At 49.0% G+C, this 27,516-nt stretch overlaps 1 protein-coding gene across 1 annotated transcript in view; it reads left to right on the forward strand.

Moving 5' to 3' along the window:
- Window positions 1–27,516, forward strand: part of zmynd10 (zinc finger, MYND-type containing 10) — an 88,661-nt gene that overhangs the window by 25,826 nt on the left and 35,319 nt on the right. The window contains exons 2-5 of the mRNA XM_087994503.1: window positions 12,740–12,848; window positions 14,453–14,569; window positions 16,391–16,444; window positions 24,094–24,228. Of these exons, the coding sequence (XP_087850629.1) occupies window positions 12,740–12,848; window positions 14,453–14,569; window positions 16,391–16,444; window positions 24,094–24,228 (415 nt within the window). The remainder of the gene's footprint in view (window positions 1–12,739; window positions 12,849–14,452; window positions 14,570–16,390; window positions 16,445–24,093; window positions 24,229–27,516) is intronic.

Here is a 27,516-nt window from a genome sequence, read left to right on the forward strand (position 1 = left end):
CCATCTCCCCCTGCCAATCTCCCCATCCCCCCATCTCCCCCGCCAATCTCCCCATCTCCCTGACAATGTCCCCATCTCCCCCCACCAATCTCCTCATCTCCCCCTCCACTCTCCTCATCTCCCCAGCCAATCTCCCCATCCCCCCATCTCTCCAACACCCCCATCTCCCCCTGCCAATCTCCCCATCGCCCCATCTCCCCCGCCAATCTCCCCATCTCCCTGCCAATCTCCCCATCTCCCCCCGTCAATCTCCCCATCTCCCCCCGCCAATTTACTCATCTCCCCATCTCCCCCACCAATCTCCCCATCTACCCCGCCAATCTACTCATCTCCCCATCTCCCTCGCCAATCTACTCATCTCCCCTGCTCCCCCCGCCAATCTTCCCATCCCCCCATCTCCCCATCTCCCCCGCCAATCTCCCCATCTCCCACTGCCAATATCCCTATCTCCCCCTGCCAAACTCCTCATCTCCCCCTGCCAAACTCCTCATCTCCCCCTGCCAAACTCCTCATCTCCCCCTGCCAATCTCCCCACTTCCCCCCGCCAATCTACTCATCTCCCCATTTCCCCCTGCCAATCTCCCCATCTCCCCCACCAATCTCCCCATCTCCCCCGCCAAGCGCCCCCACCAATTTTCCCATCTCCCTGCCAATCTCCCCATCTCCCCCTGCCAATCTCCCCATCTCCCCCGCCAATTTCCCCATCTCCTCCTGCCAATCACCCCACCTCTCCAGCCAATTTCCCCATCTTCCCGCAAATCTGCCCATCTCCCCCACCAATCTCCCCATCTCCCCCCGCAAATCTACTCATCTCCCCATCTCCCCCCGCCAATCTCCTAATCTCCCCCTCCACTCTCCTCATCTCCCCAGCCAATCTCCCCATCTCCGCACCAATCTCCCCATCTCCCCCGCCAATTTCCACATCTCCCCCGCCAATCTCCCCATGCCCCCATCTCCCCCGCCAATCTCCCCACCCCCCCATCTCCCCATCTCTCCAACACCCCCATCTCCCCCTTCCAATCTCCCCATCGCCCCATCTCCCCCGCCAATCTCCCCATCTCCCTGCCAATGTCCCCATCTCCCCCCGCCAATCTACTCATCTCCCCATCTCCCCCACCAATCTCCCCATCTACCCCGCCAATCTACTCATCTCCCCATCTCCCTCGCCAATCTACTCATCTCCCCAGCTCCCCCCGCCAATCTTCCCATCCCCCCATCTCCCCATCTCCCCCGCCAATCTCCCCATCTCCCCCGCCAAGCGCCCCCATCAATTTTCCCATCTCCCTGCCAATCTCCCCATCTCTCCCTGCCAATTTCCCCATCTCCTCCTGCCAATCACCCCACCTCTCCAGCCAATTTCCCCATCTTCCCGCCAATCTCCCCATCTCCCCTACTAATCTCCCCCACCAATCTCCCCATCTCCCCCCGCAAATCTACTCATCTCCCCCTTCCAATCTCCCCCGCCAATCTACTCATCTCCCCATCTCCCCCTGCCAATCTCCTTATCCTCCCATCTCCCTGCCAATCTCCCCATCCCAATCTCCCCCTGCCAGTCTCCCCATTCCCCCATCTCCCCCGCAAATCTGCCCATCTCCCTGCCAATCTCCCCATCTCCCCCCACCAATCTCCTCATCTCCCCCGCCACTCTCCTCATCTCCCCTGCCAATCTCCCCATCTCCGCGCCAATCTCCCCATCTCCCCCCGCCAATTTCCCCATCTCCCCCGCCAATCTCCCCATCCCCCCATCTCCCCAGCCAATCTCCCCATCCCCCCATCTCTCCAACACCCCCATCTCCCCCTGCCAATCTCCCCATCCCCCCATCTCCCCCGCCAATCTCCCCATCTCCCTGACAATGTCCCCATCTCCCCCCATCAATCTCCCCATCTCCCCCCACCAATCTACTCATGTCCCCATCTCCCCCACCAATCTCCCCATCTACCCTGCCAATCTACTCATCTCCCCATCTCCCCCCGTCAATCTCCCCATCTCCCTCGCCAATCCACTCATCTCCCCCTCTCACCCCGCCAATCTTCCCATCCCCCATTTCCCCATCTCCCCCGCCAATCTGCCCATCTCCCACTGCCAATATCCCTATCTCCCCCTGCCAAACTCCCCATCTCCCCTGCCAATCGTCCCATCTCCCCCTGCCAATCTCCCCACCTTCCCCCGCCAATCTCCTCATCTCACCACCCCCCCATCTCCCCCGCCAATCTTCCCATCTCTCCCTGCCAATCTCCCCTTCTCCCCCGTCAATCTCCCTCTGCCAATCTACCCATCTCCCCTTGCCAATCTCCCCATCTCCCCCACCAATCTCCCCATCTCCCCTGCCAATCGCCGCCACCAATTTCCCCATCTCCCTGCCAATCTCCCCCTGCCAATCACCCCATCTCCCCGCCAATCTCCCCATCTCCCCCGCCAATCTCCCCATTCCCCCATCACCCCATCCCCCATCTCCCCATCCCCCCATCTCCCCCTGCCAATCTCCCCCGCAAATCTCCTTATCTCCCCCCACCAATCTCCTCATCTCCCCCTCCACTCTCCTCATCTCCCCAGCCAATCTCCCCATCTCCGCACCAAAACCCCATCTCCCCCGCCAATTTCCACATCTCCCCCGCCAATCTCCCCATGCCCCCATCTCCCCCGCCAATCTCCCCATCTTCCCATCTCTCCAACACCCCCATCTCCCCCTGCCAATCTCCCCATCGCCCCCCGCCAATCTACCCATCTCCCCATCTCCCCAACCAATCTCCCCATCTACCCCGCCAATCTACTCATCTCCCCATCTCCCTCGCCAATCTACTCATCTCCCCAGCTCCCACCGCCAATCTTCCCATCCCCCCATCTCCCCAACTCCCCCGCCAATCTCACCATCTCCCACTGCCAATATCCCTATCTCCCCCTGCCAAACTCCTCATCTCCCCCTGCCAATCCCCCCACTTCCCCCCGCCAATCTACTCATCTCCCCATCTCCCCCTGCCAATCTCCCCATCTCCCCCGCCAATCTACTCATCTCCCCATCTCCCCCTGCCAATCTCCTTATCCCCCCATCTCCCCTTGCCAATCTCCCCATCTCCCCCTGCCAATCTCCCCATTCCCCCATCTCCCCCGCAAATCTGCCCATCTCCCTGCCAATCTCCCCATCTCCCCCCACCAATCTCCTCATCTCCCCTGCCACTCTCCTCATCTCCCCTGCCAATCTCCCCATCTCCGCGCCAATCTCCCCATCTCCCCCCGCCAATTTCCCCATCTCCCCCGCCAATCTCCCCAGCCAATCTCCCCATCCCCCCATCTCTCCAACACCCCCATCTCCCCCTGCCAATCTCCCCATCCCCCCATCTCCCCCGCCAATCTCCCCATCTCCCTGACAATGTCCCCATCTCCCCCATCAATCTCCCCATCTCCCCCCACCAATCTACTCATCTCCCCATCTCCCTCACCAATCTCCCCATCTCCCCCTGCCAATCTCCCCACCTCCCTCGCCAATCCACTCATCTCCCCCTGCCAATCTCCCCATCTCCCTCGCCAATCTCCTCTTCTCACCATCCCCCCCATCTCCCACTGCCAATCTCCCCATCTCCCCTTGCCAATCTCCCCATCTCCCCCACCAATCTCCCCATCTCCCCCGCGAAGCGCCCCCACCAATTTTCCCATCTCCCTGCCAATCTCCCCATCTCCCCCAGCCAATCTCCCCATCTCCCCCGCCAATTTCCCCATCTCCTCCTGCCAATCACCCCACCCCTCCAGCCAATTTCCCCATCTTCCCGCCCATCTCCCCTACCAATCTCCCCCACCAATCTCCCCATCTCCCCCCGCAAATCTACTCATCTCCCCATCTCCCTCCGCCAATCTACTCATCTCCCCATCTCCCCCTGACAATCTCCTTATCCGCCCATCTCCCTGCCAATCTCCCCATCCCCCCATCTCCCCCTGCCAATCTCCCCATTCCCCCATCTCCCCCGCAAATCTGCCCATCTCCCTGCCAATCTCCCCCCACCAATCTCCTCATCTCCCCCCACCAATCTCCTCATCTCCCCTGCCAATCTCCCCATCTCCGCGCCAATCTCCCCATCTCCCCCCGCCAATTTCCCCATCTCCCCCGCCAATCTCCCCATCCCCCCATCTCCCCAGCCAATCTTCCCATCCCCCCATCTCTCCAACACCCCCATCTCCCCCTGCCAATCTCCCCATCCCCCCATCTCCCCCGCCAATCTCCCCATCTCCCTGACAATGTCCCCATCACCCCCCATCAATCTCCCCATCGCCCCCCACCAATCTACTCATCTCCCCATCTCCCCCACCAATCTCCCCATCTACCCCGCCAATCTACTCATCTCCCCATCTCCCTCGCCAATCTACTCATCTCCCCAGCTCCCCCCGCCAAACTTCCCATCCCCCCATCGCCCCATCTCCCCCGCCAATCTCCCCATCTCCCACTGCCAATATCCCTATCTCCCCCTGCCAAACTCCTCATCTCCCCCTGCCAATCTCCCCACTTCCCCCCGCCAATCTACTCCTCTCCCCATCTCCCCCTGCCAATCTCCCCATCTCCCCCGCCAATCTCCTCATCTCACCATCCCCCCCATCTCCCACTGCCAATCTCCCCATCTCCCTCACCAATCTCCCCATCTCCCCCGCCAAGCGCCCCCACCAATTTTCCCATCTCCCTGCCAATCTCCCCATCTCGCCCGCCAATCTGCTCATCTCACCATCCCCCCCATCTCCCACTGCCAATCTCCCCATCTCCCCTTGCCAATCTCCCCATCTCCCCCACCAATCTCCCCATCTCCCCCGCCAAGCGCCCCCACCAATTTTCCCATCTCCTCCTGCCAATCACCCCACCTCTCCAGCCAATTTCCCCATCTTCCCGCCAATCTCCCCATCTCCCCTACCAATCTCCCCCACCAATCTCCCCATCTCCCCCCGCAAATCTACTCATCTCCCCCCGCCAATCTCCCCATCTCCCCCGCCAATCTACTCATCTCCCCATCTCCCCCTGCCAATCTCCTTATCCCCCCATCTCCCTGCCAATCTCCCCATCCCCCCATCTCCCCCTGCCAATCTCCCCATTCCCCCATCTCCCCCGCAAATCTGCCCATCTCCCTGCCAATCTCCCCATCTCCCCCCGCCACTCTCCTCATCTCCCCCGCCACTCTCCTCATCTCCCCCGCCACTCTCCTCATCTCCCCTGCCAATCTCCCCATCTCCGCGCCAATCTCCCCATCTCCCCCCGCCAATCTCCCCATCTCCCTTGCCAATCCACTCATCTCCCCCTCTCCCCCCGCCAATCTTCCCATCCCCCATCTCCCCAGCCAATCTGCCCATCTCCCACTGCCAATATCCCTATCTCCCCCTGCCAAACTCCCCATCTCCCCCTGCCAATCGTCCCATCTCCCCCTGCCAATCTCCCCACCTCCCCCCGCCAATCTCCTCATCTCACCACCCCCCCCATCTCCCCCGCTAATCTCCCCATCTCTCCCTGCCAATCTCCCCATCTCCCCTTCTCCCCCGTCAATCTCCCCTTGCCAATCTACCCATCACCCCTTGCCAATCTCCCCATCTCCCCCACCAATCTCCCCATCTCCCCTGCCAATCGCCACCACCAATTTCCCCATCTCCCTGCCAATCTCCCCCGCAAATCTCCCCATCTCCCCGCCAATTTCCCCATCTCCCCCGCCAATCTCCCCATCCCCCCCATCACCCCATCCCCCATCTCTCCATCCCCCCATCTCCCCCTGCCAATCTCCCCATCCTCCCATCTCCCCCGCAAATCTCCCCATCTCCCCCCACCAATCTCCTCATCTCCCCCTCCACTCTCCTCATCTCCCCAGCCAATCTCCCCATCTCCGCACCAATCTCCCCTTCTCCCCTGCCAATTTCCACATCTCCCCCGCCAATCTCCCCATGCCCCCATCTCCCCCGCCAATCTCCCCATCTCCCCTACCAATCTCCCCCACCAATCTCCCACATCTCCCCCCGCAAATCTACTCATCTCCCCATCTCCCCCCCGCCAATCTCCCCATCTCCCCCACCAATCTACTCATCTCCCCATCTCCCCCTGCCAATCTCCTTATCCACCCATCTCCCTGCCAATCTCCCCATCCCCCCATCTCCCCCTGCCAATCTCCCCATTCCCCCATCTCCCCCGCAAATCTGCCCATCTCCCTGCCAATCTCCCCATCTCCCCCCACCAATCTCCTCATCTCCCCCAACCAATCTCCTCATCTCCCCTGCCACTCTCCTCATCTCCCCTGCCAATCTCCCCATCTCCGTGCCAATCTCCCCATCTCCCCCTGCCAATCTCCCCATCTCCCCCGCCAATTTCCCCATCTCCTCCTGCCAATCACCCCACCTCTCCAGCCAATTTCCCCATCTTCCCGCCAATCTCCCCATCTCCCCTACCAATCTCCCCCACCAATCTCCCCATCTCCCCCCGCCAATCTACTCATCTCCCCATCTCCCCCTGCCAATCTCCTTATCCACCCATCTCCCTGCCAATCTCCCCATCCCCCCTTCTCCCCCTGCCAATCTCCCCATTCCCCCATCTCCCCCGCAAATCTGCCCATCTCCCTGCCAATCTCCCCATCTCCCCCCACCAATCTCCTCATCTCCCCCCACCAATCTCCTCATCTCCCCCTCCACTCTCCTCATCTCCCCAGCCAATCTCCCCATCTCCGCACCAATCTCCCCTTCTCCCCTGCCAATTTCCACATCTCCCCCGCCAATCTCCCCATGCCCCCATCTCCCCCGCCAATCTCCCCATCTCCCCATCTCTCCAACACCCCCATTTCCCCCTGCCAATCTCCCCATCGCCCCATCTCCCCCGCCAATCTCCCCATCTCCCTGCCAATGTCCCCATCTCCCCCCGTCAATCTCCCCATCTCCCCCCGCCAATCTACTCATCTCCCCATCTCCCCCACCAATCTCCCCATCTACCCCGCCAATCTACTCATCTCCCCATCTCCCTCGCCAATCTACTCATCTCCCCATCTCCCCCGCCAATCTCCCCATCTCCCACTGCCAATATCCCTATCTCCCCCTGCCAAACTCCTCATCTCCCCCTGCCAATCCCCCCACTTCCCCCCGCCAATCTACTCATCTCCCCATCTCCCCCTGCCAATCTCCCCATCTCCCCCGCCAATTTCCCCATCTCCTCCTACCAATCACCCCACCTCTCCAGCCAATTTCCCCATCTTCCCGCCAATCTCCCCATCTCCCCTACCAATCTCCCCCACCAATCTCCCACATCTCCCCCCGCAAATCTACTCATCTCCCCATCTCCCCCCCGCCAATCTCCCCATCTCCCCCACCAATCTACTCATCTCCCCATCTCCCCCTGCCAATCTCCTTATCCACCCATCTCCCTGCCAATCTCCCCATCCCCCCATCTCCCCCTGCCAATCTCCCCATTCCCCCATCTCCCCCGCAAATCTGCCCATCTCCCTGCCAATCTCCTCATCTCCCCCCACCAATCTCCTCATCTCCCCCAACCAATCTCCTCATCTCCCCTGCCACTCTCCTCATCTCCCCTGCCAATCTCCCCATCTCCGTGCCAATCTCCCCATCTCCCCCTGCCAATCTCCCCATCTCCCCCGCCAATTTCCCCATCTCCTCCTGCCAATCACCCCACCTCTCCAGCCAATTTCCCCATCTTCCCGCCAATCTCCCCATCTCCCCTACCAATCTCCCCCACCAATCTCCCCATCTCCCCCCGCCAATCTACTCATCTCCCCATCTCCCCCTGCCAATCTCCTTATCCACCCATCTCCCTGCCAATCTCCCCATCCCCCCTTCTCCCCCTGCCAATCTCCCCATTCCCCCATCTCCCCCGCAAATCTGCCCATCTCCCTGCCAATCTCCCCATCTCCCCCCACCAATCTCCTCATCTCCCCCCACCAATCTCCTCATCTCCCCCGCCACTCTCCTCATCTCCCCTGCCAATCTCCCCATCTCCGCGCCAATCTCCCCATCTCCCCCCGCCAATTTCCCCATCTCCCCCGCCAATCTCTCCATCCCCCCATCTCCCCAACCAATCTCCCCATCTCTCCAACACCCCCATCTCCCCCTGCCAATCTCCCCATCCCCCCATCTCCCCTGCCAATCTCCCCATCTCCCTGACAATGTCCCCATCTCCCCCCATCAATCTCCCCATCTCCCCCCACCAATCTACTCATCTCCCCATCTCCCCCACCAATCTCCCCATCTACCCCGTCAATCGTCCCATCTCCCCCTGCCAATCTCCCCACCTCCCCCCGCCAATCTACTCATCTCCCCATCTCCCCCTGCCAATCTCCCCATCTTCCCCCGCCAATCTCCTCATCTCACCACCCCCCCATCTCCCCCGCCAATCTCCCCATCTCTCCCTGCCAATCTCCCCATCTCCCCTTCTCCCCCGTCAATCTCCCACTGCCAATCTACCCATCTCCCCTTGCCAATCTCCCCATCTCCCCCACCAATCTACCCATCTCCCCTGCCAATCGTCGCCACCAATTTCCCCATTTCCCCCTGCCAATCTCCCCATCTCCCCCTGCCAATCACCCCACCTCTCCCGCCAATTTCCCCATCTCCCCGCCAATCTGCCCATCTCCCCTACCAATCTCCCCCACCAATCTCCCCATCTCCCCCCGCAAATCTACTCATCTCCCCATCTCCCTCCTCCAATCTCCCCATCTCCCCCGCCAATCTTCTCATCTCACCATCTCCCCCCGCCAATCTCTCTATCCCCCACTCTCCCCGCCCAGCTCCCCATCTCCCCCCACCAATCTTCCCCCGCCAATCTCGCCCTGCCAGTCTCTCCCGCCAATCTCCTCATCTCCCCATCCTCCCATCTCCCCCACCAATCTCTCCATCTTCCCCGCCAATCTCCCCATCTCCCCCCGCCAATCTGCCCCTGCCAATCTCCCCATCTCCCCCCTCCAATCTCCCCATCCCCCCATCTCCCCATCTCCCCCGCCAATCTCCCCATCCTCCCATCTCCCCCGCCAATCTCCGCATCTCCCCCGCCAATCTCCCCATCTCCCCCCGCCAATCTCCCCATGTCCCACTGCTAATATCCCCATCTCCAGCGCCAATCTCCCCATCTCCCGCTACCAATCTCCCCATTTCCCTGCCAATCTCCCCATCTCCCACCGCCAATCTACTCATTCCCCATCTCCCCCCGCCAATCTCCCCATCTCCCCCCGCCAATCTCCCCATCTCCCCCCGCCAATCTCCCCATCTCCCCCCGCCAATCTCCCCATCTCCCCCCGCCAATCTCCCCATCTCCGCCCGCCAATCTCCCCATTTCCCCGCTAATCTCCCCATCTCCCACCGCCAATCTACTCATTCCCCATCTTCCCCCGCCAATCTCCCCATCCCCCGCCAATCTCCCCCTGCCAATCTCCCCATCTACCCTGCCAATCTACTCGTCTCCCCATCTCCCCCCCCCATCTCCTCATCCGCCCGCCAATCTCCCCATCTCCCCCACCAATCTCCCCCTCCCAATCTCCCCATCTCCTCCCGCCAATCTCCCCATCAACACTGCCAATCTCCCCACCCCCCTATCTCCCCATCTCTCCTGCCAATCTCCCCCCGTCAATTTCCCCATCTCCCCCCGCCAATCTCCCCCTGCCAATCTCCACATCTCCCCCTCCAATCTCCTCATCTCCCCATCCCCCACTCTCCCCGCCAATCTCCCCACCTTCCCTGCCAATCTCCCCATTCCCCCATCTCCCCTGCCAATCTCCCCATCTCCCCCCACCAATCTCCCCCCACCAATCTCCCCATTCCCCCATCTCCCCCAGACAATCTCCCCATCCCCCCATCTCCCCTTACCAATCTCCCCATCTCCCCCGTCAATCTCCCCATCTCTCCATGCCAATCTCCCCATTTCCCACTGCTAATATCCCCATCTCCCCCTGCCAATCTCCCCATCTCCCCCTGCCAGTCTCCCCATCTCCCCCTGCCATTCTCCCCATCTCCCCCCGCCAATCTCCCCATCTCCCCCCACCAATCTACTCATCTCCCCATCTCCCCCTGCCAATCTCCCCATCTCCCCCTGCCAATCTCCCCATCTCCTCCTGCCAGTCTCCCCATCTCCTCCTGCCAGTCTCCCCATCTCCTCCTGCCAGTCTCCCCATCTCCTCCTGCCAATCTCCCCATCTCCCCCTGCCAATCTCCCCCTCTCCCCCTGCCAGTCTCCCCATCTCCCCCTGCCATTCTCCCCATCTCCCCCCGCCAATCTCCCCATCTCCCCCCACCAATCTACTCATCTCCCCATCTCCCCCCGCCAATCTCCCCATCTCCCCCCGCCAATCTCCCCATCTCCTCCTGCCAGTCTCCCCATCTCCTCCTGCCAGTCTCCCCATCTCCTCCTGCCAGTCTCCCCATCTCCTCCTGCCAATCTCCCCATCTCCCCCTGCCAATCTCCCCCTCTCCCCCTGCAAATCTCCCCCCTCCCTACCCCAACTTCCCCTAACCCATTTCCCCTCCCCCTACGCCATCTCCCCCACCCCATCTCCCCTCCCCCACGCCATCTCCCCCACGCCATCTCCCCTACGCCATCTCCCCTACGCCATCTCCCCTACGCCATCTCCCCTACCCCATCTTACTCTCCCCTACCCATCTCCACTGCCCCATCCCATCTTTCCCATACCTCATCTTTCCCGTACCTCATCTCCCCCTCCCCCATCTTCCCCTCCCCTACCCCATCTCCCCTTGCCCCATCTCTCCCTACCCTACCCCATCTCCCTCTACCCCTACCCCATCTCCCTCTACCCCTACCCCATCTCTCCCTACCCCAACCCACCCTACCCCATCTCCCCCTCCCCTACCTTCCACATCATCTCCCCCTACACCACCTCCCGCTCTCACTCCCCCATCTCCCCCTACCCCAACTCCCCCATCTCCCCCTCCCCTACCCCATCTCCCCCTCCCATACCTCATCTTCCCCATCTCATCTCTATCCCATCCCCTCTCCCCCATCTCCCCGTCCCCACCCCATCTCCCCCCACCCCCTACTCCATTTCCCCCTCTCCTACCCTATCTCTCCATCCCCTTACCCCATCTCCCCTACTCCTCTACCTATCCCTATTGCCCTCCCTATCCCCATCACCCTCTATCTCTCATCCCCCCCATTCCCAGTCTCCCCCCCTCCCCACCTTCCTCATTTCCCCCCCCCCCAGCTCTCCATCTCCCTGTCTTGCCCCCGCCCCCCACCAAGTGGATGAGGGTGGGACATGATGGGAGGGAGTAAAAGAAGAAGATGGGTGTGAGACCCACCTGTCTCGATGAGATTGAGGGAGAATGTGGATATGAGGGACAGTGACCACCCTTGGGACAATGTGAAGGAGTCAGAGAGACTGTCAAATGCCTGGAGTGGGTGATGGAAGAATGTGAGTGACCTCCAGGGAGGAGATGTTGCTTATCTTCTTCACCACCTTCTGCCCTTCACCTGTATTGGGGGTGGGGTAAGGACTGTGGCCCAGGCAGGAGGGATAGGGAAAAGTGACCTCCAAAGGAAGGAGGGTGGCCAGTTTAGAGGGAGAGTGACACTGGAGTCACTGAGTGTCTGCACTCACAGCATTCCTGAAGAAGGGCTTATTCCCGAAACGTCGCTTCTCCTGCTCCTCGGATGCTGCCTGGCCTGCTGTGTTTTCCCAGCACCACATTTTTCAACTCACAGCATGTGCTTGATTCCCTTTTGCTACAACCACTAAGTCTACTCGTGTGTTTCACAGCCTCGTAGTCCTCTTTAAATACATTTTCTTGCTCAATTACATGATTGTTTCTGTTTATTCTGGCCCAGCCCTTCTAAATTATATATGCTGCTATCAAATTGTTCCTGTTTTTTCAGATATTGTATCCCTCTGCCTTTGACAGAGTGAACCATCTTCTAATGACCGTCATATGTTATCCATCTGGAACTGCACACACCTGGTTCCATTCTTATCTTATATTCATGGAGAATCAATCCTAAGTCTTCCATTTCCATTCCCTGATTTTTACCCACTGGAGTTCTCCAAGGGTCTAACCTTGGCTCCCATCAATCTTTCATGTACATAATGCATCATCCAAAAACTAATGTCAGGTTATTCTCTAGCTCATCAACATCCATCTCAAGCCCTCCTATAAGTTGCCAGGTATCTATTCAACATCCAGCACTGGATGTTAGAGATTTCCTCCAACCAAATATTGGAGAGATGTAAACCATAATCCACAAGCTGCATTGCCAAGCCACCAATTTCATGCACCTCTACGGCAATTTTCTGAGCTGAACCAAACTAATGCTATATTTAACTTCAAGATAACATGGATGAGTTGGAGCGAAGGGTCTGTTTCCGTGCTGTACATCTCTATGACTCTATGAGCTTCTGATTACTGTGTGAACCACTGCTTACTTGATAGCAAACTTGTTCCTGAATCAGAATGTTCTTGGTATAAGACCTACTCCAGGACTCGAGCACATAAATCTGGCACTCCAATACTGTACTAAGTGGGTCTTTCAGTTTAGGTGCTGAACTGTAGTTCTGTCTGCCCCTCAGGTGGATGTTTCAAAGAGGATTGGTGGGATTACCTTGGTTTGCTTGCCTGATTTTTTTTTTGTTTTTATTTTAATCCACTTGTCCATATATGTTATGACGCATCTCTGGAGCAGGTGAGATTTGAAACTGAGCCTCTTGGCTTAGAGGTAGGGACACTATCACTGCTCCACAAGAATGTTCATTGTTTGCTTTGTTTTCTAAATGTGCCGATTGTTCACAGATGGTTCAGACAGCATGAATACATCGAGAAACTGAATATGCAGGCCATCATCAGTGCCACTGCTGACCAGGACGAATTTGTCAAGGAAACTATTTATTCTCATGGGAAGGTAGAGTTTGTTAAGCAAAAAACACAAGTAATATTTTGCATGTCTGACTATCCATCAAATTCTGACAAAGCTGTGCACCAATGATTCCTTTTAAATTCCATTGTCATGTGCAGCTTTATATCTTTTCCATGGACTCGTATGCATGCAGGTTATTAGACAATTTGCATCTGAAAACTAAATCTTTCCATTCTTGTTTTAGATGTTGATGGGCTTTTACTGTCTTTCCAACAATTTCAGATATCTGGCCTTAACTACACAGAAACAGAAGTTCCTGCAGTTTTCCTATTGAGTGTTAAGCTGGTTGTATTGTCAGTGTCTAGATCTCCCATAAAGGAGTCAGTAACCAAGTCTTTAGGGTTCTGCCTTGTCCCTAGGATCCATCTATGCACAGTGGGTGTTGGATGTGAATACCTTCTACCTGAAGAGTTGTGATCTCTTGTGAAGCTGTTTCTTGATCATCTCCAAGTAACTCTGTCTTTAAATCCTGTGATGAAGGCATGGTCTCCTCTGCTTCCTGTTCCTCCTTTCCCTCATGTACCATCTGACCCAAGGAACTTCCTTTTCTGTGGAGGGTATTGCACTCATTGCCATTAAGCCCAAAGTCTGACATTGAGGGCAGGGCAGGATTACCTTTTGAGTGACTGACAGCCCAGTTGTCCTTGGCAGCCCTATGCTTGCCTTTCTGCTCATGTGATGCCAAAGGCTGCCAACTTCATTTTGCCTGTCTCTGTGCCATTTGTGCAGCATGAGAGGCATCTCTTTACCAAGTTTCCAAATCCTGTTTGCCCTCTTGTGAGGCTGAATGATGCCTTGGAGCAGCCTTGACTGACTGTCCTCTACTATGTAGTCTCCCCTTGCATGTTTAGAAACCGTCAGCTTCTGAATCACATATACCCTTTTAAATATACCATTCTCAGCCTTTCGAAATAAGGTTTTTAACAAGTTTAATCAATATCCATGCGGAGGATTGCAACAATCCTGCCCTGCCTTCCCCTCATCCTGATGCTTATTGCCAGTGTAGGGATCATGCTTTTAAATTGAGACAGTCTCAAAAATACATTTGTACCTCCATTCCTGCCCATAAAGGGGTCAGAAGATTCAGCCCACAGTTCCCCATCAAACTAATGCAGCACAGGTAACTCAGGAAATGTTTGGAGTAAGTAATGGTTCCACAGAGAAATGCTTATGCAGGCATCTAGATTGAAAGAGATCAGGATTAATGGCCAGCTGATTTGCAAATGCCCCAGTCTGATCCATTCTGTCATGTGTTGCTCCTTCTTTCCAAAACAATGCTGGTTTGCTCAATCCTGGATTGACACTGACTCTTGCTGTCATCTACATTGAGGGTACTTCAGGGACTAAAATCGTAAATATCATGAGCAGTGAATGTTTTATAAGCTCAAGCTTTCTTATCAGTGCTGAAAATAGAGAGGATTAAACTAACCAGTATCAAGGAAAAAGGCCTGATCCCATATTAAAATTCCAGTTTGCTGACCTGTTGGATAGCCTCTTTGATACAAAGCCTTCTTGCTGCCTAATCCTTCCATTGATTTGTGTTGCTATGAGATTTTATAGCTGTCATTTATATATTGATTTCATTGCAGGTCCCCACACTGATTCATGAACTCCTTGCTGTAGAGGTCTGGAAACAAAAAGTGTTTCCTATATTGTGTCAGCTCCAGGATTTCAACCCAAAGGGCACTTTCCCCATATATATTGTGGTGAGTGAAAGAGTCCACTGAATGTCTTCACAATCGGAGTCAATTAATTGAATTCTGCCAGTGTTAATTTAGAACTAACTATCCAAAACTGCTGTCAGAAAATTTGGCAGTATACCAAACACTAGTATATTTCATTTGAGTAAAACAATTAAAGGGAGAAGGATGAAGTTCTTCCATGGATGATGTAACTCTTCATCACATAAGACCTAAGACCTCATTTCTAACTATGCATTAATAGTGACAGGATCCTGAATGTCTGAAGGATAAAGTCTATCTGATGACTCAATGACAGTTGTAGAACTCCACATTTGACTGACAGCAGGGGAGGGGTGTAAGACATTCTCTTACTCCACGAGGTGCAGGATATAAGAGCAAGGAAATTGTGCTAAAACTGTATAAACTTACTATAAAGGATATGATTGCATTAAAGAGCGAACAAAACTTTAGAACATAGAACATAGAACAATACAGCACAGAACAGGCCCTTCGGCCCTCAATGTTGCACCAACCTGTGGACTATTCTCAGCTCATCCCCCTACACTAACCAGAATTTACCAGGATATTGCCAGATATGGAGAATAACAGCTATGAAGAAAGAGTATATAAGCCTAAGAATATTTTCTTGGGAACACAGGAGGCTGAGAGGACATTTAATTGAGGTTTAAAATTAATTTGTAACTAGATAGTTTGAACAATAAGGCCCTATGATTTTGGTTAGCAGCAAGGTCTTGGGAATATAGATTTAAATTAATTGGCCTAGGATTAAAATAACTCCACAAGGTCACCCTTTATTTACACATGGATAGTCCTTGACATTGATCCAGCTCCCTCGAGGCCAGCTCTGAATGAACAGGATGTCTGACACTCCTTATCAGTCAGCCAGGGCTCCCTCATTGGATCAGATTAACAGCCCCAATCAGGAAATCCTATGTAAATCACTACAAGAATAAAGAGGGGTTGAGAATTTATTTCATCCAAAGGGTGACAAAGGTCTGAAAAACAACTGAATGGGGAGTAGAGACTTTAAATATAAAATGTGAGCATACACTTGAAGTGTTGTAGGGAACAAACCAAGAACTCTAAAGTAGGATTGAGTTGAATAGTTCTTTCTAGGCTGGCAGAGGCATGATTGGAAGAATGGCTTCTTTCTATGTAATTATTTTTTCTATATCAAAACAAATTTATTATACTTTTGCTGTTTAATACATCATGTGAAATGCCACTATGCAAAGTAGGTGAGATACAATTTTATTATTAAAGATAATCAGTAATCATACTCTGGCACCAAGGGGACTGAGTAAATTTGAAATGATTGTGGGTGGATGGTAGAGCAGTGCACTAATGGCTGCAGTCATACCGAACACAAAAGAAAATGGTCACTGATATTGGAAACCTAATTTTAGCCATAGCCTTGACTGACTTAAGCTACTTTAACAATAATTTTTCCTCCAATATAAATATCCATTACATAGTCTGTCATTTGAACTTTGTAATAAAACCCCAGAAGTTGTGAAGCCAGTGCAATTCAGCTTTCCACTCATGAACCAAAGAGTTAGATGTTGCTATTTAGTGTGCATTGTGTGAATGGAAACTGACTTTCAACCATTACAACATGGTGATTGCAGTGTTTTGGGTCTTGATGTGTTGACGTTTATACACAGCACAGACAACTTCTCAGATGTCATTTGTCAATGTTTGAGCTATTAATGTATTCAATTCTTCATAGAGAGAATGGTTTCAATATCATGTAATACTTCTCACTGACAGAATATTCTTGTTAGCTCTCTATCTCTTAATTTCTTTACCCTATTTGTTATGTAGATTCATCATGAAGCAACCATCATTAACCTCCTAGAAACTATTCTTTACCATAAGGTGAGTATATTAAACATTTTAATTGAACTAACTGTTCCAATAACAAATTTTAATAATCTTGAGTGTTCAATTGTTCATTTTTCTCACAAAAATACTCATCATTCTTTTACTTTAAAGGTCATCAAAGTCTGAATGTCAATATAATGTTGGTTTTCGAAAAATGCACTTAATGGATTTGAGAAATGCAGGAGTACTGATAGAGATAAAATGAGTCTGTGCCAGCTCCGTGAAGTGGGCTCACAGTGATCAGCGCTTAATTTTTCACTATTCCAGTTTTAATTTTCCATTTATTTTGAAAATATTACCAAGCATTATAACTTCAACCTAAGTAAAAGCAACAGTGAGTCTAAGAAATGAGTCTCTAAGAAGACTTTGAAATAACATTCTGTAAACTTCAAAACAAAAAGAAAATTGGATGTGATGAAAAACTGGCTGCCAATGAAATATACTATCTATTTTGCACTGCTGGCAGGAACCACTTTAACCAGTGTAATGTTTTATCAGTCTCTGTAAACAATGGTATGAGTTACCATCAACCAAAACACAATGCAAAAAGCATAACAACATAAGAAACACGAGCAGGATTCAGCCATTTGGCCATTCAACCTTGCCCTGCTATTCAGTAACATCATAGCGGATCTGCCTCAGGCCTCACTCTCATTTGTGCCAGCTCTTCATAGCCTTTAACTCCTTTAACGTATCCAAAATGTATCTAGCTCCTCTTTTAAATACTTTGTGATCCAACTTTCACAACTTTGGCATAGAGAATTACAGATAATCACTGCCTTCTGGGAGAAGAAATTCTTTTGCATCTCCATTTTAAATAGGTCTTCCCCTTATTTTCTAATTATGTTCCTACCGGAGATTCATGTTTCTCCCACTAATGGAAACATCTCAACACCTATTCTGTCAAGCCCTCTTAGAATCTTAAACAAAATTAGAAGTTGCTCGAGAAACTCAGCAGGTCTGGCAAAAAAAAGTTAACATTTCAAGTCCTGTGACTCTTCTTTGTTTTATTCTCCTCAGAGTCTTATATGTTTACTTGGGTTTACTGCACAGAGTCATCATCTCAGTTCCAAATGCTAACTATGGCCCTAGAAAACAATTCAAAATATATCTGAACTAATTACTCATTGTTTTGCATAATTTCCAAATCAATTTGCAGTTCTCATAGACAACCTGATTCTTTGTTCTGCACTGTGTAGTATGAAGAAGGAAGAGAACTCTTACACAATTCCTGATCCTACTACCTCACTGTTACTAATCGCACTCTTGTGAAAATACGAATATTTTTCTGTGATCCCTGAAGTCCAATCATTTCATTGTCTTGGACGCTTAAGAGCAAGTATCAGGGGATCCAAGATGGCAGTGATCTAGAAAAATCGCATTGAAGAGCTCCACTCCACATTGCAAGCGGGATGAAGTCCTAACCCACCCTACCCAGATCACACAATATCCTGGGACTCTGGAAATGTCGTGGAGTCCCAGGAAACAACTTACCTCAGTTTTCGCCTTCCAAGGATGCCGAAGAAGGGAGCAGGTACGTCTGAGGCTGGGCCAGCGGCTCAGCATGCAGGATCCTCTGGCTGTATTTTCTACCAGGTCATGTTAACGGAGCTCGTGAAATCTCGTGAGATGTTGGAAGCATGTAGGGGTCAAGCTGGCCCCAATCTCTATAAAGCTGCAGAAGCATGAACAGCAGCTGGGAGACCTTGAGAAAAAGAAGGATGAGGTAGAACGCAGAGTCACAGTGGTGGGAGCTGATACCGGTTCCTCCAAGGATAGGATCCAGGCCCTGGAGACACAGGTCTGTAATTTGCTTGACCAAGTTGATGACTTCGAGAACAGGGGCAGGAGAAAAAACATTCGGATCGTCGATCTGCCAGAGGGTGAGGAAGGTGAGCAACCAGTGGAATTCATTGAAGACTGGTTGCCAAAATTCCTTAACTTGGAGGCTGGAATGAGAAGCTTGAAGATTGAGAGGGCTCACCGGGTCATGGCATGCAGGTCAGATCTGGACCAACGTCCTCGTCCTATTTTGGTGCAGTTTCATCTCTACAGAGATAAGGAGAGAATCATCAAAGCTTCCAGAATCCCTAATTTATGAGGGATTATGTTCTTCCAGGACTTCTTAGTGGCAGTGATCCAGAAAAAAAGGTTTAATGATGGCATCAAGAAAAGACTGAAGGAGCTCAGGATCCAGTATTTTCTGAGGTATCTGGTGGTACTTCGGATCACCTTAGTGGATCTGTACATCTCTGACACATCAGAGAAGGCTAGAGACTTTGTCGACAAATTAATTTAATCTGAACAATTTAGTATGTACAAATAGTAATGTTGTTTGGATATGTCTCTACTTTTCTTTTTTAAAAAAAGGAAGCCCGGTTGGGGCCGCCTTTTCCTATTTATTATTGGTAATAATCTGGTATAAACTAGGCTCAAGGGCGGCTGGGATATTTATTTTCAATTTCTAAGTTAGATTACACCAAAGGATGGGTGGGGTATTTATTTTTTTCAAAATTTCTTTGTACACATTGTTATTCCATGGTGTATTTTCTTTCTTTGCTGCTTGTGTTTGTGGTGCGGCTCTAGCTAGGAGGAGAGAAAATGGTTGGGATGGCTAGATGCCTGCTTACAGGGGCTGCTGTATTGGCAGCGGGATGGGAAGTTGGGTTTTGGGATGTGTAGATGCCCCTTTATGGCTGGGGGGAGAGTTCCTCTATTCAGCGCCATTGGCGCTTCATAAGTTGGTTTGCTTTTTGGTTTTTGTTGTATAGAATCTTTGATAGCTTTGTAGGTTTGTTAAATGTATTGGTTTTAGTTTATGTAGTTTTTATGTTCAATGGATTTTGCAACACTGAGGCTTGGCGATTTGTAATTCGAGTTCCTCCTCTCTAGAATCTAAATGTCACTGCAGAAAGTTATGGCTAATGACTTGATTAAGTGGTGTACCTGGAACATCAAGAGGAGTCACTCGCTAATTAAGAGGAAAAAGAGACTCTCGAGTCTTAGAAAGAAAAAGGTGGATATTGCTTTATTATGGATGATAGGGAGCATTTGAAACTACAGCAGAATGGCTTTGATTGGGTTTACTTTTCATCTTTTAATACCAGAAGTAGGGGAGTGGCTCTATTGGTTAGGAGGAATCTCCCATTTAAGTTACTAGACTGTGTTAAAGACACACACGGGAAGTTTGTAATCCTCAAAGCCTTGACAAATGGGGAAGAATATGGTGTTTTAAACGTTTATTGCCCTCTGGCCCAACCCCTCAAGTTTCTGGTAGATTCGTTCTCTAAATTGATCAGTCTCGAATCTTGGCATATCATCATAGGGGGAGATTTTAATTGTCTTATGGGTCCCATGGTAGTCAGGTTGTTCAAAGCCCCCCAGTACCCTCTGCACAAACTAAACAATTAGTGGACCTGTATGTGGAGTTAAGCTTGGTGGACATCTGGAGGCATCTCCACCCTACAGGCAGGGATTTTAAATTTTTTCCAATCCAGAGATGTCACATCAGGATTGATTTTTTTTTTCTGACCCCTGTAGCAATCCTGGACTTCGTGGCATCTTGTATATTTGGTAGTATTACCATATCTGATCACGCCCCAGTGTACCTGTTAGTTAAGATTAAGGATGCTATACTGGGCCCAAGGCACTGGTGAATGAATCCCTTTTTCCTTAAGGATAGTAAGTTTGTGGAGTATGTTTCTAAGAATTTAGGGTGTTCGGAGACATTATTTCAGGCTCAGTTAGTAGCCCATCCGTTCTTTGGGAAACTGCCAAAACCTATGCCAGGGGGAAGTGGCAGCAGGACGAGCAGCAACATCTTCTCGAAGCACAGTTGAAGGCAGCCGAGAAGGCTTACTTTGACAGGCCCTTGTTGGCCAAGCTACAGAGGATTACGGCACTGCGGTCTGCATTGACTCACGCAAACAGCAAAGAAGGAGCTTACTTTCACAAAACAAAGATTGTACAAATATGGTGACAAACCAGGCAAGTACCTAGCATATCGCGCCAGGAAAAGGAGCGCCCCTCAAGCCATTACGTCGATTAGGGAAGGGGCCCGGAGCCTAACATGTGATTCCAAAAAGATTAATGCAGCATTTCAGAGATTCTCCTCTGAATTATACCAATCTGAGGGTTGTGAGAAGGCGCAGGCCAAGATAGAGTCCTTGTTCAAGGATCTGGAGCTTCTGGATATGACCCCCGAACAAGAGTCTTTTCTTAAGAAGTGCAGGAAACTGTGAAGCAGCTTCAGAGTGGAAAAGCAATTGGTCCTGATGGACTTCTCAGCGAATTTTGTAAGGAATTTATAAGCATATTGTCAGGCCTGATGCCTAATATGTTCAATGACTCGTACAGTCATGATCATCCCATGCCATCTCTAAGAGAGGCCAATATTTCGCTTGTTCTTTAAAAAGGGAAAGTCCCGAAGAACTGTGCTTCTTACAGGCCCATTTCACTCTTAAATGTCGACTTCAAAATCCTCTCTAAGACTCTTGCATTAAGGCTGAAAACTGTGTTACCTGCTATGGTTAAAGAGGACCAGACGGGTTTCATAAAGAGCCGCAGGTCATCTAATAATGTTAGGAGGCTGCTTAATGTGTCAACAACAGTCAATACAGGGATTGGTGCTTTCTCAAGATGCAGAAAAGGCATTTGACCGAGTTGAGTGGCCGTATCTTTTTTATACTCTAGAGCAGTTTGGGTGGGGGGAAGCCTTTATAAGATGGGTAAAGGTTCTCTACAGTGACCCATTTGCTGCAGTCATCACCAATGAGGTACGATCAAGCAATTTTAGAATTTTTAGGGGGCAGCCAACGGGGCTGTCCCCTTTTGCAATTGCTTTTTACATTGGTGATTGAACCGTTGGCGGAGGCCATTAGTAGGGATCCCAATTTATCGGCTCCAGAAATGGGGTCAGAATTGCATAAGACTTCGTTGTACATGGATGGATGTCCTCATTTTTTTGGCAAATCCAGCAGTTTCGGTGCCTCTCCTGATACAATGTAGCAACTCCTTTGGCACCTTTTCAGGGTACAAGATTAATTTTGCAAAATCAGAGGATATGCCTATGGATGGTCTTACGAGGGTGCTAGATCTTGAGGGTGAATCTCTATTCCCATTTAAGTGGTCACAGTAGGGATTTGTGTATCTGGGCATCTTCATCACTCCAATTATTCAACAAAATCAAACAAGACCTTCAAAGATAGGAGGCCCTTCCTGTCTCATGGTTAGATCGGATAGTTCTTATTAAGATGAATATGGTACCCTAAACGAATGCTCCCCTGATTTTCAATACAAAAACATTCAGGAGACTGAACGGCTGGTTCAGCTCTTTAATTGGGCATCGTAAGTGGTCCCTTATTAAATTAGCTAAACTACAATTGCCTCACAGATTGGGGGGGAGTGGACCTTCTGGACATTAAAAGCTACCAATTAAGCTCATTTTTATCCTATGTGAGTGACTGGGCCTGTGGGGACCCTCTTTCAATATGGTTAGATATCAAAACCTCCCAAGCAAAGTGCTGTCTTACTAGTTTGCTGTTTTTGGACAAAATGAGGACAGTTAAGGAATATTGCTATAACCTAATAATTATCAATACTGTTAAAGCATGGAGGGCAATTCGGCAGAGAGAAAGCAATATTGGCAAAACATCTTCTTTTACACCTATAGTGGATATGCCGGGTTTTCAATCGGGGATGATGGATTCAAGATTCAAGCATTGGGCAGCTAGGGGTTTGTCTTATTTGAGGGAGACACAATGATGTCTTTTAATCAGTTAGCGCGGAAATATGAGCTATCTAGCAGAGACCTCTTTCGTTTTTTTTTCAAGTTAGGGATTTTATTTTTTAAAATTCTTTCCCTTTTGACTGATCCCTACAAATCCGACATAGAGAGGAGGGTGCTCAGTACTAAGAGTACACATTATGTCATCAGTTGGGGGGTGTCCCCTCAGATGAGTTCAATCGGCTTTGCAGGGTGAGGGAGAGAGAGCTAGGCGTTGAGGTCTCCTCAGAGGCATGGGAAGATATTTGGAAAAATGCAAGAAATATATCAATTTGCAATAGGACCCATGCTTTACAGTTGAAGATCCTCTACAGGGCCCACTTGGCTCCGGATCGTTTGTCAAAATTTAAACCAGGGGTATCGTCAACATGTCCCAAGTGCAAGGTCGGTACGGGCACTCTCACCCATTGTCTCTGGTCCTCTGGTAGGCTTCAAACATACTGGAATGCTGTGGCAGGTGCAATGGAGAGGATTTTGGGTGTAAGGGTGGAGAAGGACCCGATCTCTCCTCTTCTTGGCCTGCCCAGTGAATTCCCTGTAGATGCGCATAAGAAGAAACTTTTCAACATCCTTACTTTCTGTGCAAGAAAGAATATCTTGTTAGGTTAGATGTCCAAAAATCACTTGGGCCTGTTGGGTTGACATAAGATTGTTACAGAGCATATCCCCTTGGATTTTCTTACAAGTATGGTACACCACAAAACTGAGAATTTCTGTAAGACATGGCGGCCCTTTTTCGACTACTTGGACACAGATTTGTCTGCCACATTAATAAGTGCTTTTTTATAGAAGTAACGAATGTGCTTTACAGGTCCAGTATCCAGAGAGGGGGAAACTGCTAACGTATGAATATGTGAAAATTAATGCTCTCGATATTCGAGAGTTAGGGTTTTGTTTTGCTGAGCTGTATTATTATTATTCAGTCGTTTGTTGTTAGTTATTATATATTTAGTTAAGTAGTTAGTTGGAGTTTTTTAATATATTTTTATATATGTTTATACATTTGTACAATGAGGGTGGTATGGGTTTTTAAATTTTTTTATGTTCTTTCTTTGTATTGTTTAGTATTTGTTGTAATATTAAAAAATCTACTTTTCAATAAAAATATTATTTTTAACAAATGAGAAAGTATCAGCCTACCTGAATTTTGACTTCCCCTCTTTTGCTTTTGTCACCCAGATTACATCCAAGTTAGGCATCTACCTTGGATCCAGTATGTTGTTGTTAAGGAGATTTTCATTAAATCAAAAAAAAATCTTAGCTTTTTTTTAAAGCACAGTAGTAGCAACAAAATGGAGCATCTACTTTACAAGGTTCAATTCAGATGAAGTAGAACTATCCAAAAACATACTTGAAGCTGTCACTCCATCATGGAGGTGAGTATCTATGAAATCTGCCATCTCTGCAAACTTTTCACCCTAAGGCAAAGTGATTGGAACATTTAATAAATATTTCTTCTTTTGCTTTTCTACTATAATAAAATATTGTTCAACCATAGTTACTGTTGATCACCAAACACATCTTCTGAAAGTGGGAACATTTCTGCAAAGAGGAATGAATCCCTTCATGACCCATTCTCTTTGTACTTCCAATTCCTTGATGCTGTAAGAAAATTAGTAATTTTATTTACTCAGTAACAGCATTCCAAAGGTCTGGTTTGTCGAGTGATGCAATTTTATCCTTTTGGACACCGCACCATAATGAGTGATGTAACTGTGAAAGCAATGGACTTTCAAAGCTTCTTGTGAAAATTGATCTGTTTGATTCTAGCATGGTGATGGGTGAGATATTCATCCACTGAGCTCTGTTTTCAAGGCCACAACTAACGAAAAGTTTCTTTTTAATTTCTTGCATGCAGGACGTGTGTGATTCTGCAGATGAGGCAATTCTGGACCTTGCTGATTATTGTCATAGAAAGTTGACCCTTCTTGCTGCACGGAATGATGACCCTGAAAATCAGGAACAGAACAAATCATCACCAGCATCCCTACAGGTATGATAGAGTTACACTACTGTTGATATGACATTTGACTTTTATTTATTCTTTATTGTGATATGGGCATTGCTGGCTGGCCGGTATTTATTAAATGTCCATGGTTGGCCTTGAGAAGGTGGTGGTGTGCTGCCTTCTAGAACCATGCAGTCCATGTACTGTAGACAGACCCACCATGTCGTTCGGGATTTCCAGGGTTTTGATTCAGCAACAGTGAAGGGGCGAAAGCGCTGTTTTGTCAGTTAGTTTCTTAAAGGGATAATGACCCAGTTAAAAGGTATTTAACAGTTACTTATTATTTGGGAAATCTATTCAAGTCTAGAAGATGGTTGGTAAGGACTGATAAATATTATAATGTTTTGTGCAGACTTGATTGTTCTGTATGCTACACTTATTCAGAGGTAAACACTGCTTGTAACAAGGCCGGATAACGTGTGAAAATGCAGTAATGGGTTTGAAAGGGTAGCTTTGATTAGAAAGGGTTGTTTTAAATTTGGATAGTAAAATATACTACAGAACCACAATTTTATGAATGAATGAAACAGTGTTATAGTGAATAATGGGTTAATAAAGGGTTATGAATGAATTATCAGGAATTAATAAAGTATTAATAAAGTGAGCTGGTGGGTGAGTTAATAAAGATATAACACCATATCTCATAACACAATATCTCACATACAACATGTCTATGTTGTAGTGTACTGATGGCAGAAGTGTAGTCTTGTGTTAAAATATGTTCATCTTGGCTTTAACAGGGTCCATTGTCCATGCTTCACCAGTTTGAATCTTCTATTGCCCTTTTAAACAAAGTGGAGAAAGTGAGGACTGCAGATGCTGGAGACTAGAGACAAAAGGTGTGGTGCTGGAAAAGCACAGCCAGTCTGACAGCATCCGAGGAGCAGGAGAGTCGATGTTTTGAGCATGAGCTCTTTATCTGGAATAGGATGTGAAATGCTTATGCTCAAAACATCGACTCTCCTGCTCCTCGAATGCTGCCTGACTGGCTGTGCTTTTCCAGCTCCACACTTTGACTCTTTTAAACAAAGTGCCCTTACTCAATTTTCACAGTAGCATTAAATGGATTTGAAGTAGCAAGATGCAAATGATGATTTCTTGGTTTTAACACTCTGACACTCTTCCTGAAGAAGGGCATGTGCCCGAAACGTCGAATCTTCTGTTCCCTAGATGCTGCCTGACCTGCTGTGCTGTTCCAGCAATAAAGTTTCAGCTTTGATCTCCAGCGTCTGCAGACCTCACTTTCTCCTTTAACACTCTGTCACCCATGTTCCCTCTAACAGGAGTTCTGTGCTCACCAGTACTCTGCTTTGTGATTACCCTAAAACAGTCATTTTCTTCTAGCTGGCATAGCAGTACCTGGTTGGTGGTCTTCCACATATCTGTCTTCCTGACTTGTCCTGAGAGTCTGTATGCAGCAAGGCCAGCTGCTTTTCTCCTTTCTGTTGAGGTGTTAAAATTTGCACTTGATTTTGAATAATTTCAATTTGAGTTTCTATCTCCACAATAAGGCAGTCATATGAGTTTGTTTCCAGGATAGATTCAATATAAGGTCACATGCACTTGTCTCTGGGCAAATCCCATATGAGAGGCCATTCTCGTTCCAAACTACTGAATCTTATCTTGAATTAAAAAGCAGTTTATGAAGTCCAGTATTCATGCAATTTCTTTGACAGTTGTCCTTAAATGTATCTTTGAATAAAGCAATGTAACATAATGTACCACTAAAAATATTAAGGTAGTTGTTGTCATGATTGTTAACTTAGTACCGTGTGATCAGTCCTTTTGAGAATTGGTACAGGACATGACAATGTAGAGGAATGTCTTAAAGTGATCATTATGTACACGTTATGTTAGTATTTCAGATTCAAATAATATTAACCTTTCATCAATTATTCCTTGACTAATTGGTATTTTGAATGATATGGAGCTGCCAGTGTTGGACTGGGGTGTACAAAGTTAAAAATCACATAACACCAGGTTATAGTCCAACAGGTTTAATTGGAAGTAGTAGCTTTCAGAGCGCTGCTCAACCACCTGATGAAGGAGCGACACTCCGAAAGCTAGTGTTTCCAATTAAACCTGTTGGACTCTAACCTGGTGTTGTGTGATTTTTAACTTGGTATTTTGAACTAATTGGCAGTTAGGGCCTTAGAGACAAAAACATGAATGATATTCAGTGTACCACTGGCTGGTGCAGACAGGCATTTAATTTTGATGGGCAAAATTGAGCATTTGTCAGTCTTAGGTTTTAATATGATCATATTATTTCTCTTGAGTTTCTCTCATTTTATTAGCATCGCTAGATTTCAGACTTGGCTGAATATTGTTATTGTAGCTACTAAGGCATAAAATTGTAGATTGAAGCTCCTTTCCGGCAGTCAAGCAAATAACTCAGTAATATTTCAGTGCAGTACAGAGGAGTATTGCATCTGTTGAAGCTGCCATCTTTGGGAATGAAATATTAAATCAAACCTTTGAAACTCAAAACATTTTGAATCTCAGAAGTTCACAATAATGGTCCTGTCACAGTTCAGATGGGACCAGTAGCACTGCTCTCACTTCCTTCTATATTGGTGCCAGAGCTCCACAAATTAGAACACATTTCGTCTGCGCCAGTCTTTAAGCCATACATTAATTTTGTAATCTTACTTGGTCTATACCATTGGCTTCCCTAGACAATATCACCTTTGAAATTCTGCTTAATTTTGTGCCTAGTTCCTAATTCTGCCTATACAGAACCTCTTGTTCTGCCTATTTCATCGACACTTAGATGGATCATGATGACTGGATCCTTCCCCCTTTCATGGCAAGTTCTTCTACAGCCTGAGCAGATGTCCCAAAACAGCCTTCTGTGCTTGTGGATTAGATTTCTGCTGTCACTTAGGCTTGCTGCTCAAGACGTAGGCACAAATATTGTTTGATTGGAAAGGACTGTCCTGTATCCACATCCTGTGTAACTAAGGTTAGGTGAGGTTTTAATGTGCTCCTTTGGCAGAAATAGTTCTTTCGGGCATGGTCTCTGGGAACCAGGAAGCCACATCCACAATATTGAGGATATACTGGTGGCCAATTTGGTTTTTGACAGGTATCCTACACAGTCAACCATCACTCTGCTAAATGGTTCCACAGGAACTAGTATGGGAATGAAGGGCTGGTGTTTTTTTTTTCATTTTTTTACAGACTGGGGCTTTCCCACAATCGGGCATACATGGCATATTTTACAGAACAATGCTATGTTCTTTTGGCGGCATTGCCAGTAAAAATGCTGGC

The sequence above is a fragment of the Chiloscyllium plagiosum genome, unplaced genomic scaffold (assembly GCF_037043375.1).
Source record: "Chiloscyllium plagiosum isolate Xiang-an unplaced genomic scaffold, Cpla_swu_hap1 HiC_scaffold_14, whole genome shotgun sequence".
Taxonomy (NCBI): Eukaryota; Metazoa; Chordata; class Chondrichthyes; order Orectolobiformes; family Hemiscylliidae; genus Chiloscyllium; species Chiloscyllium plagiosum.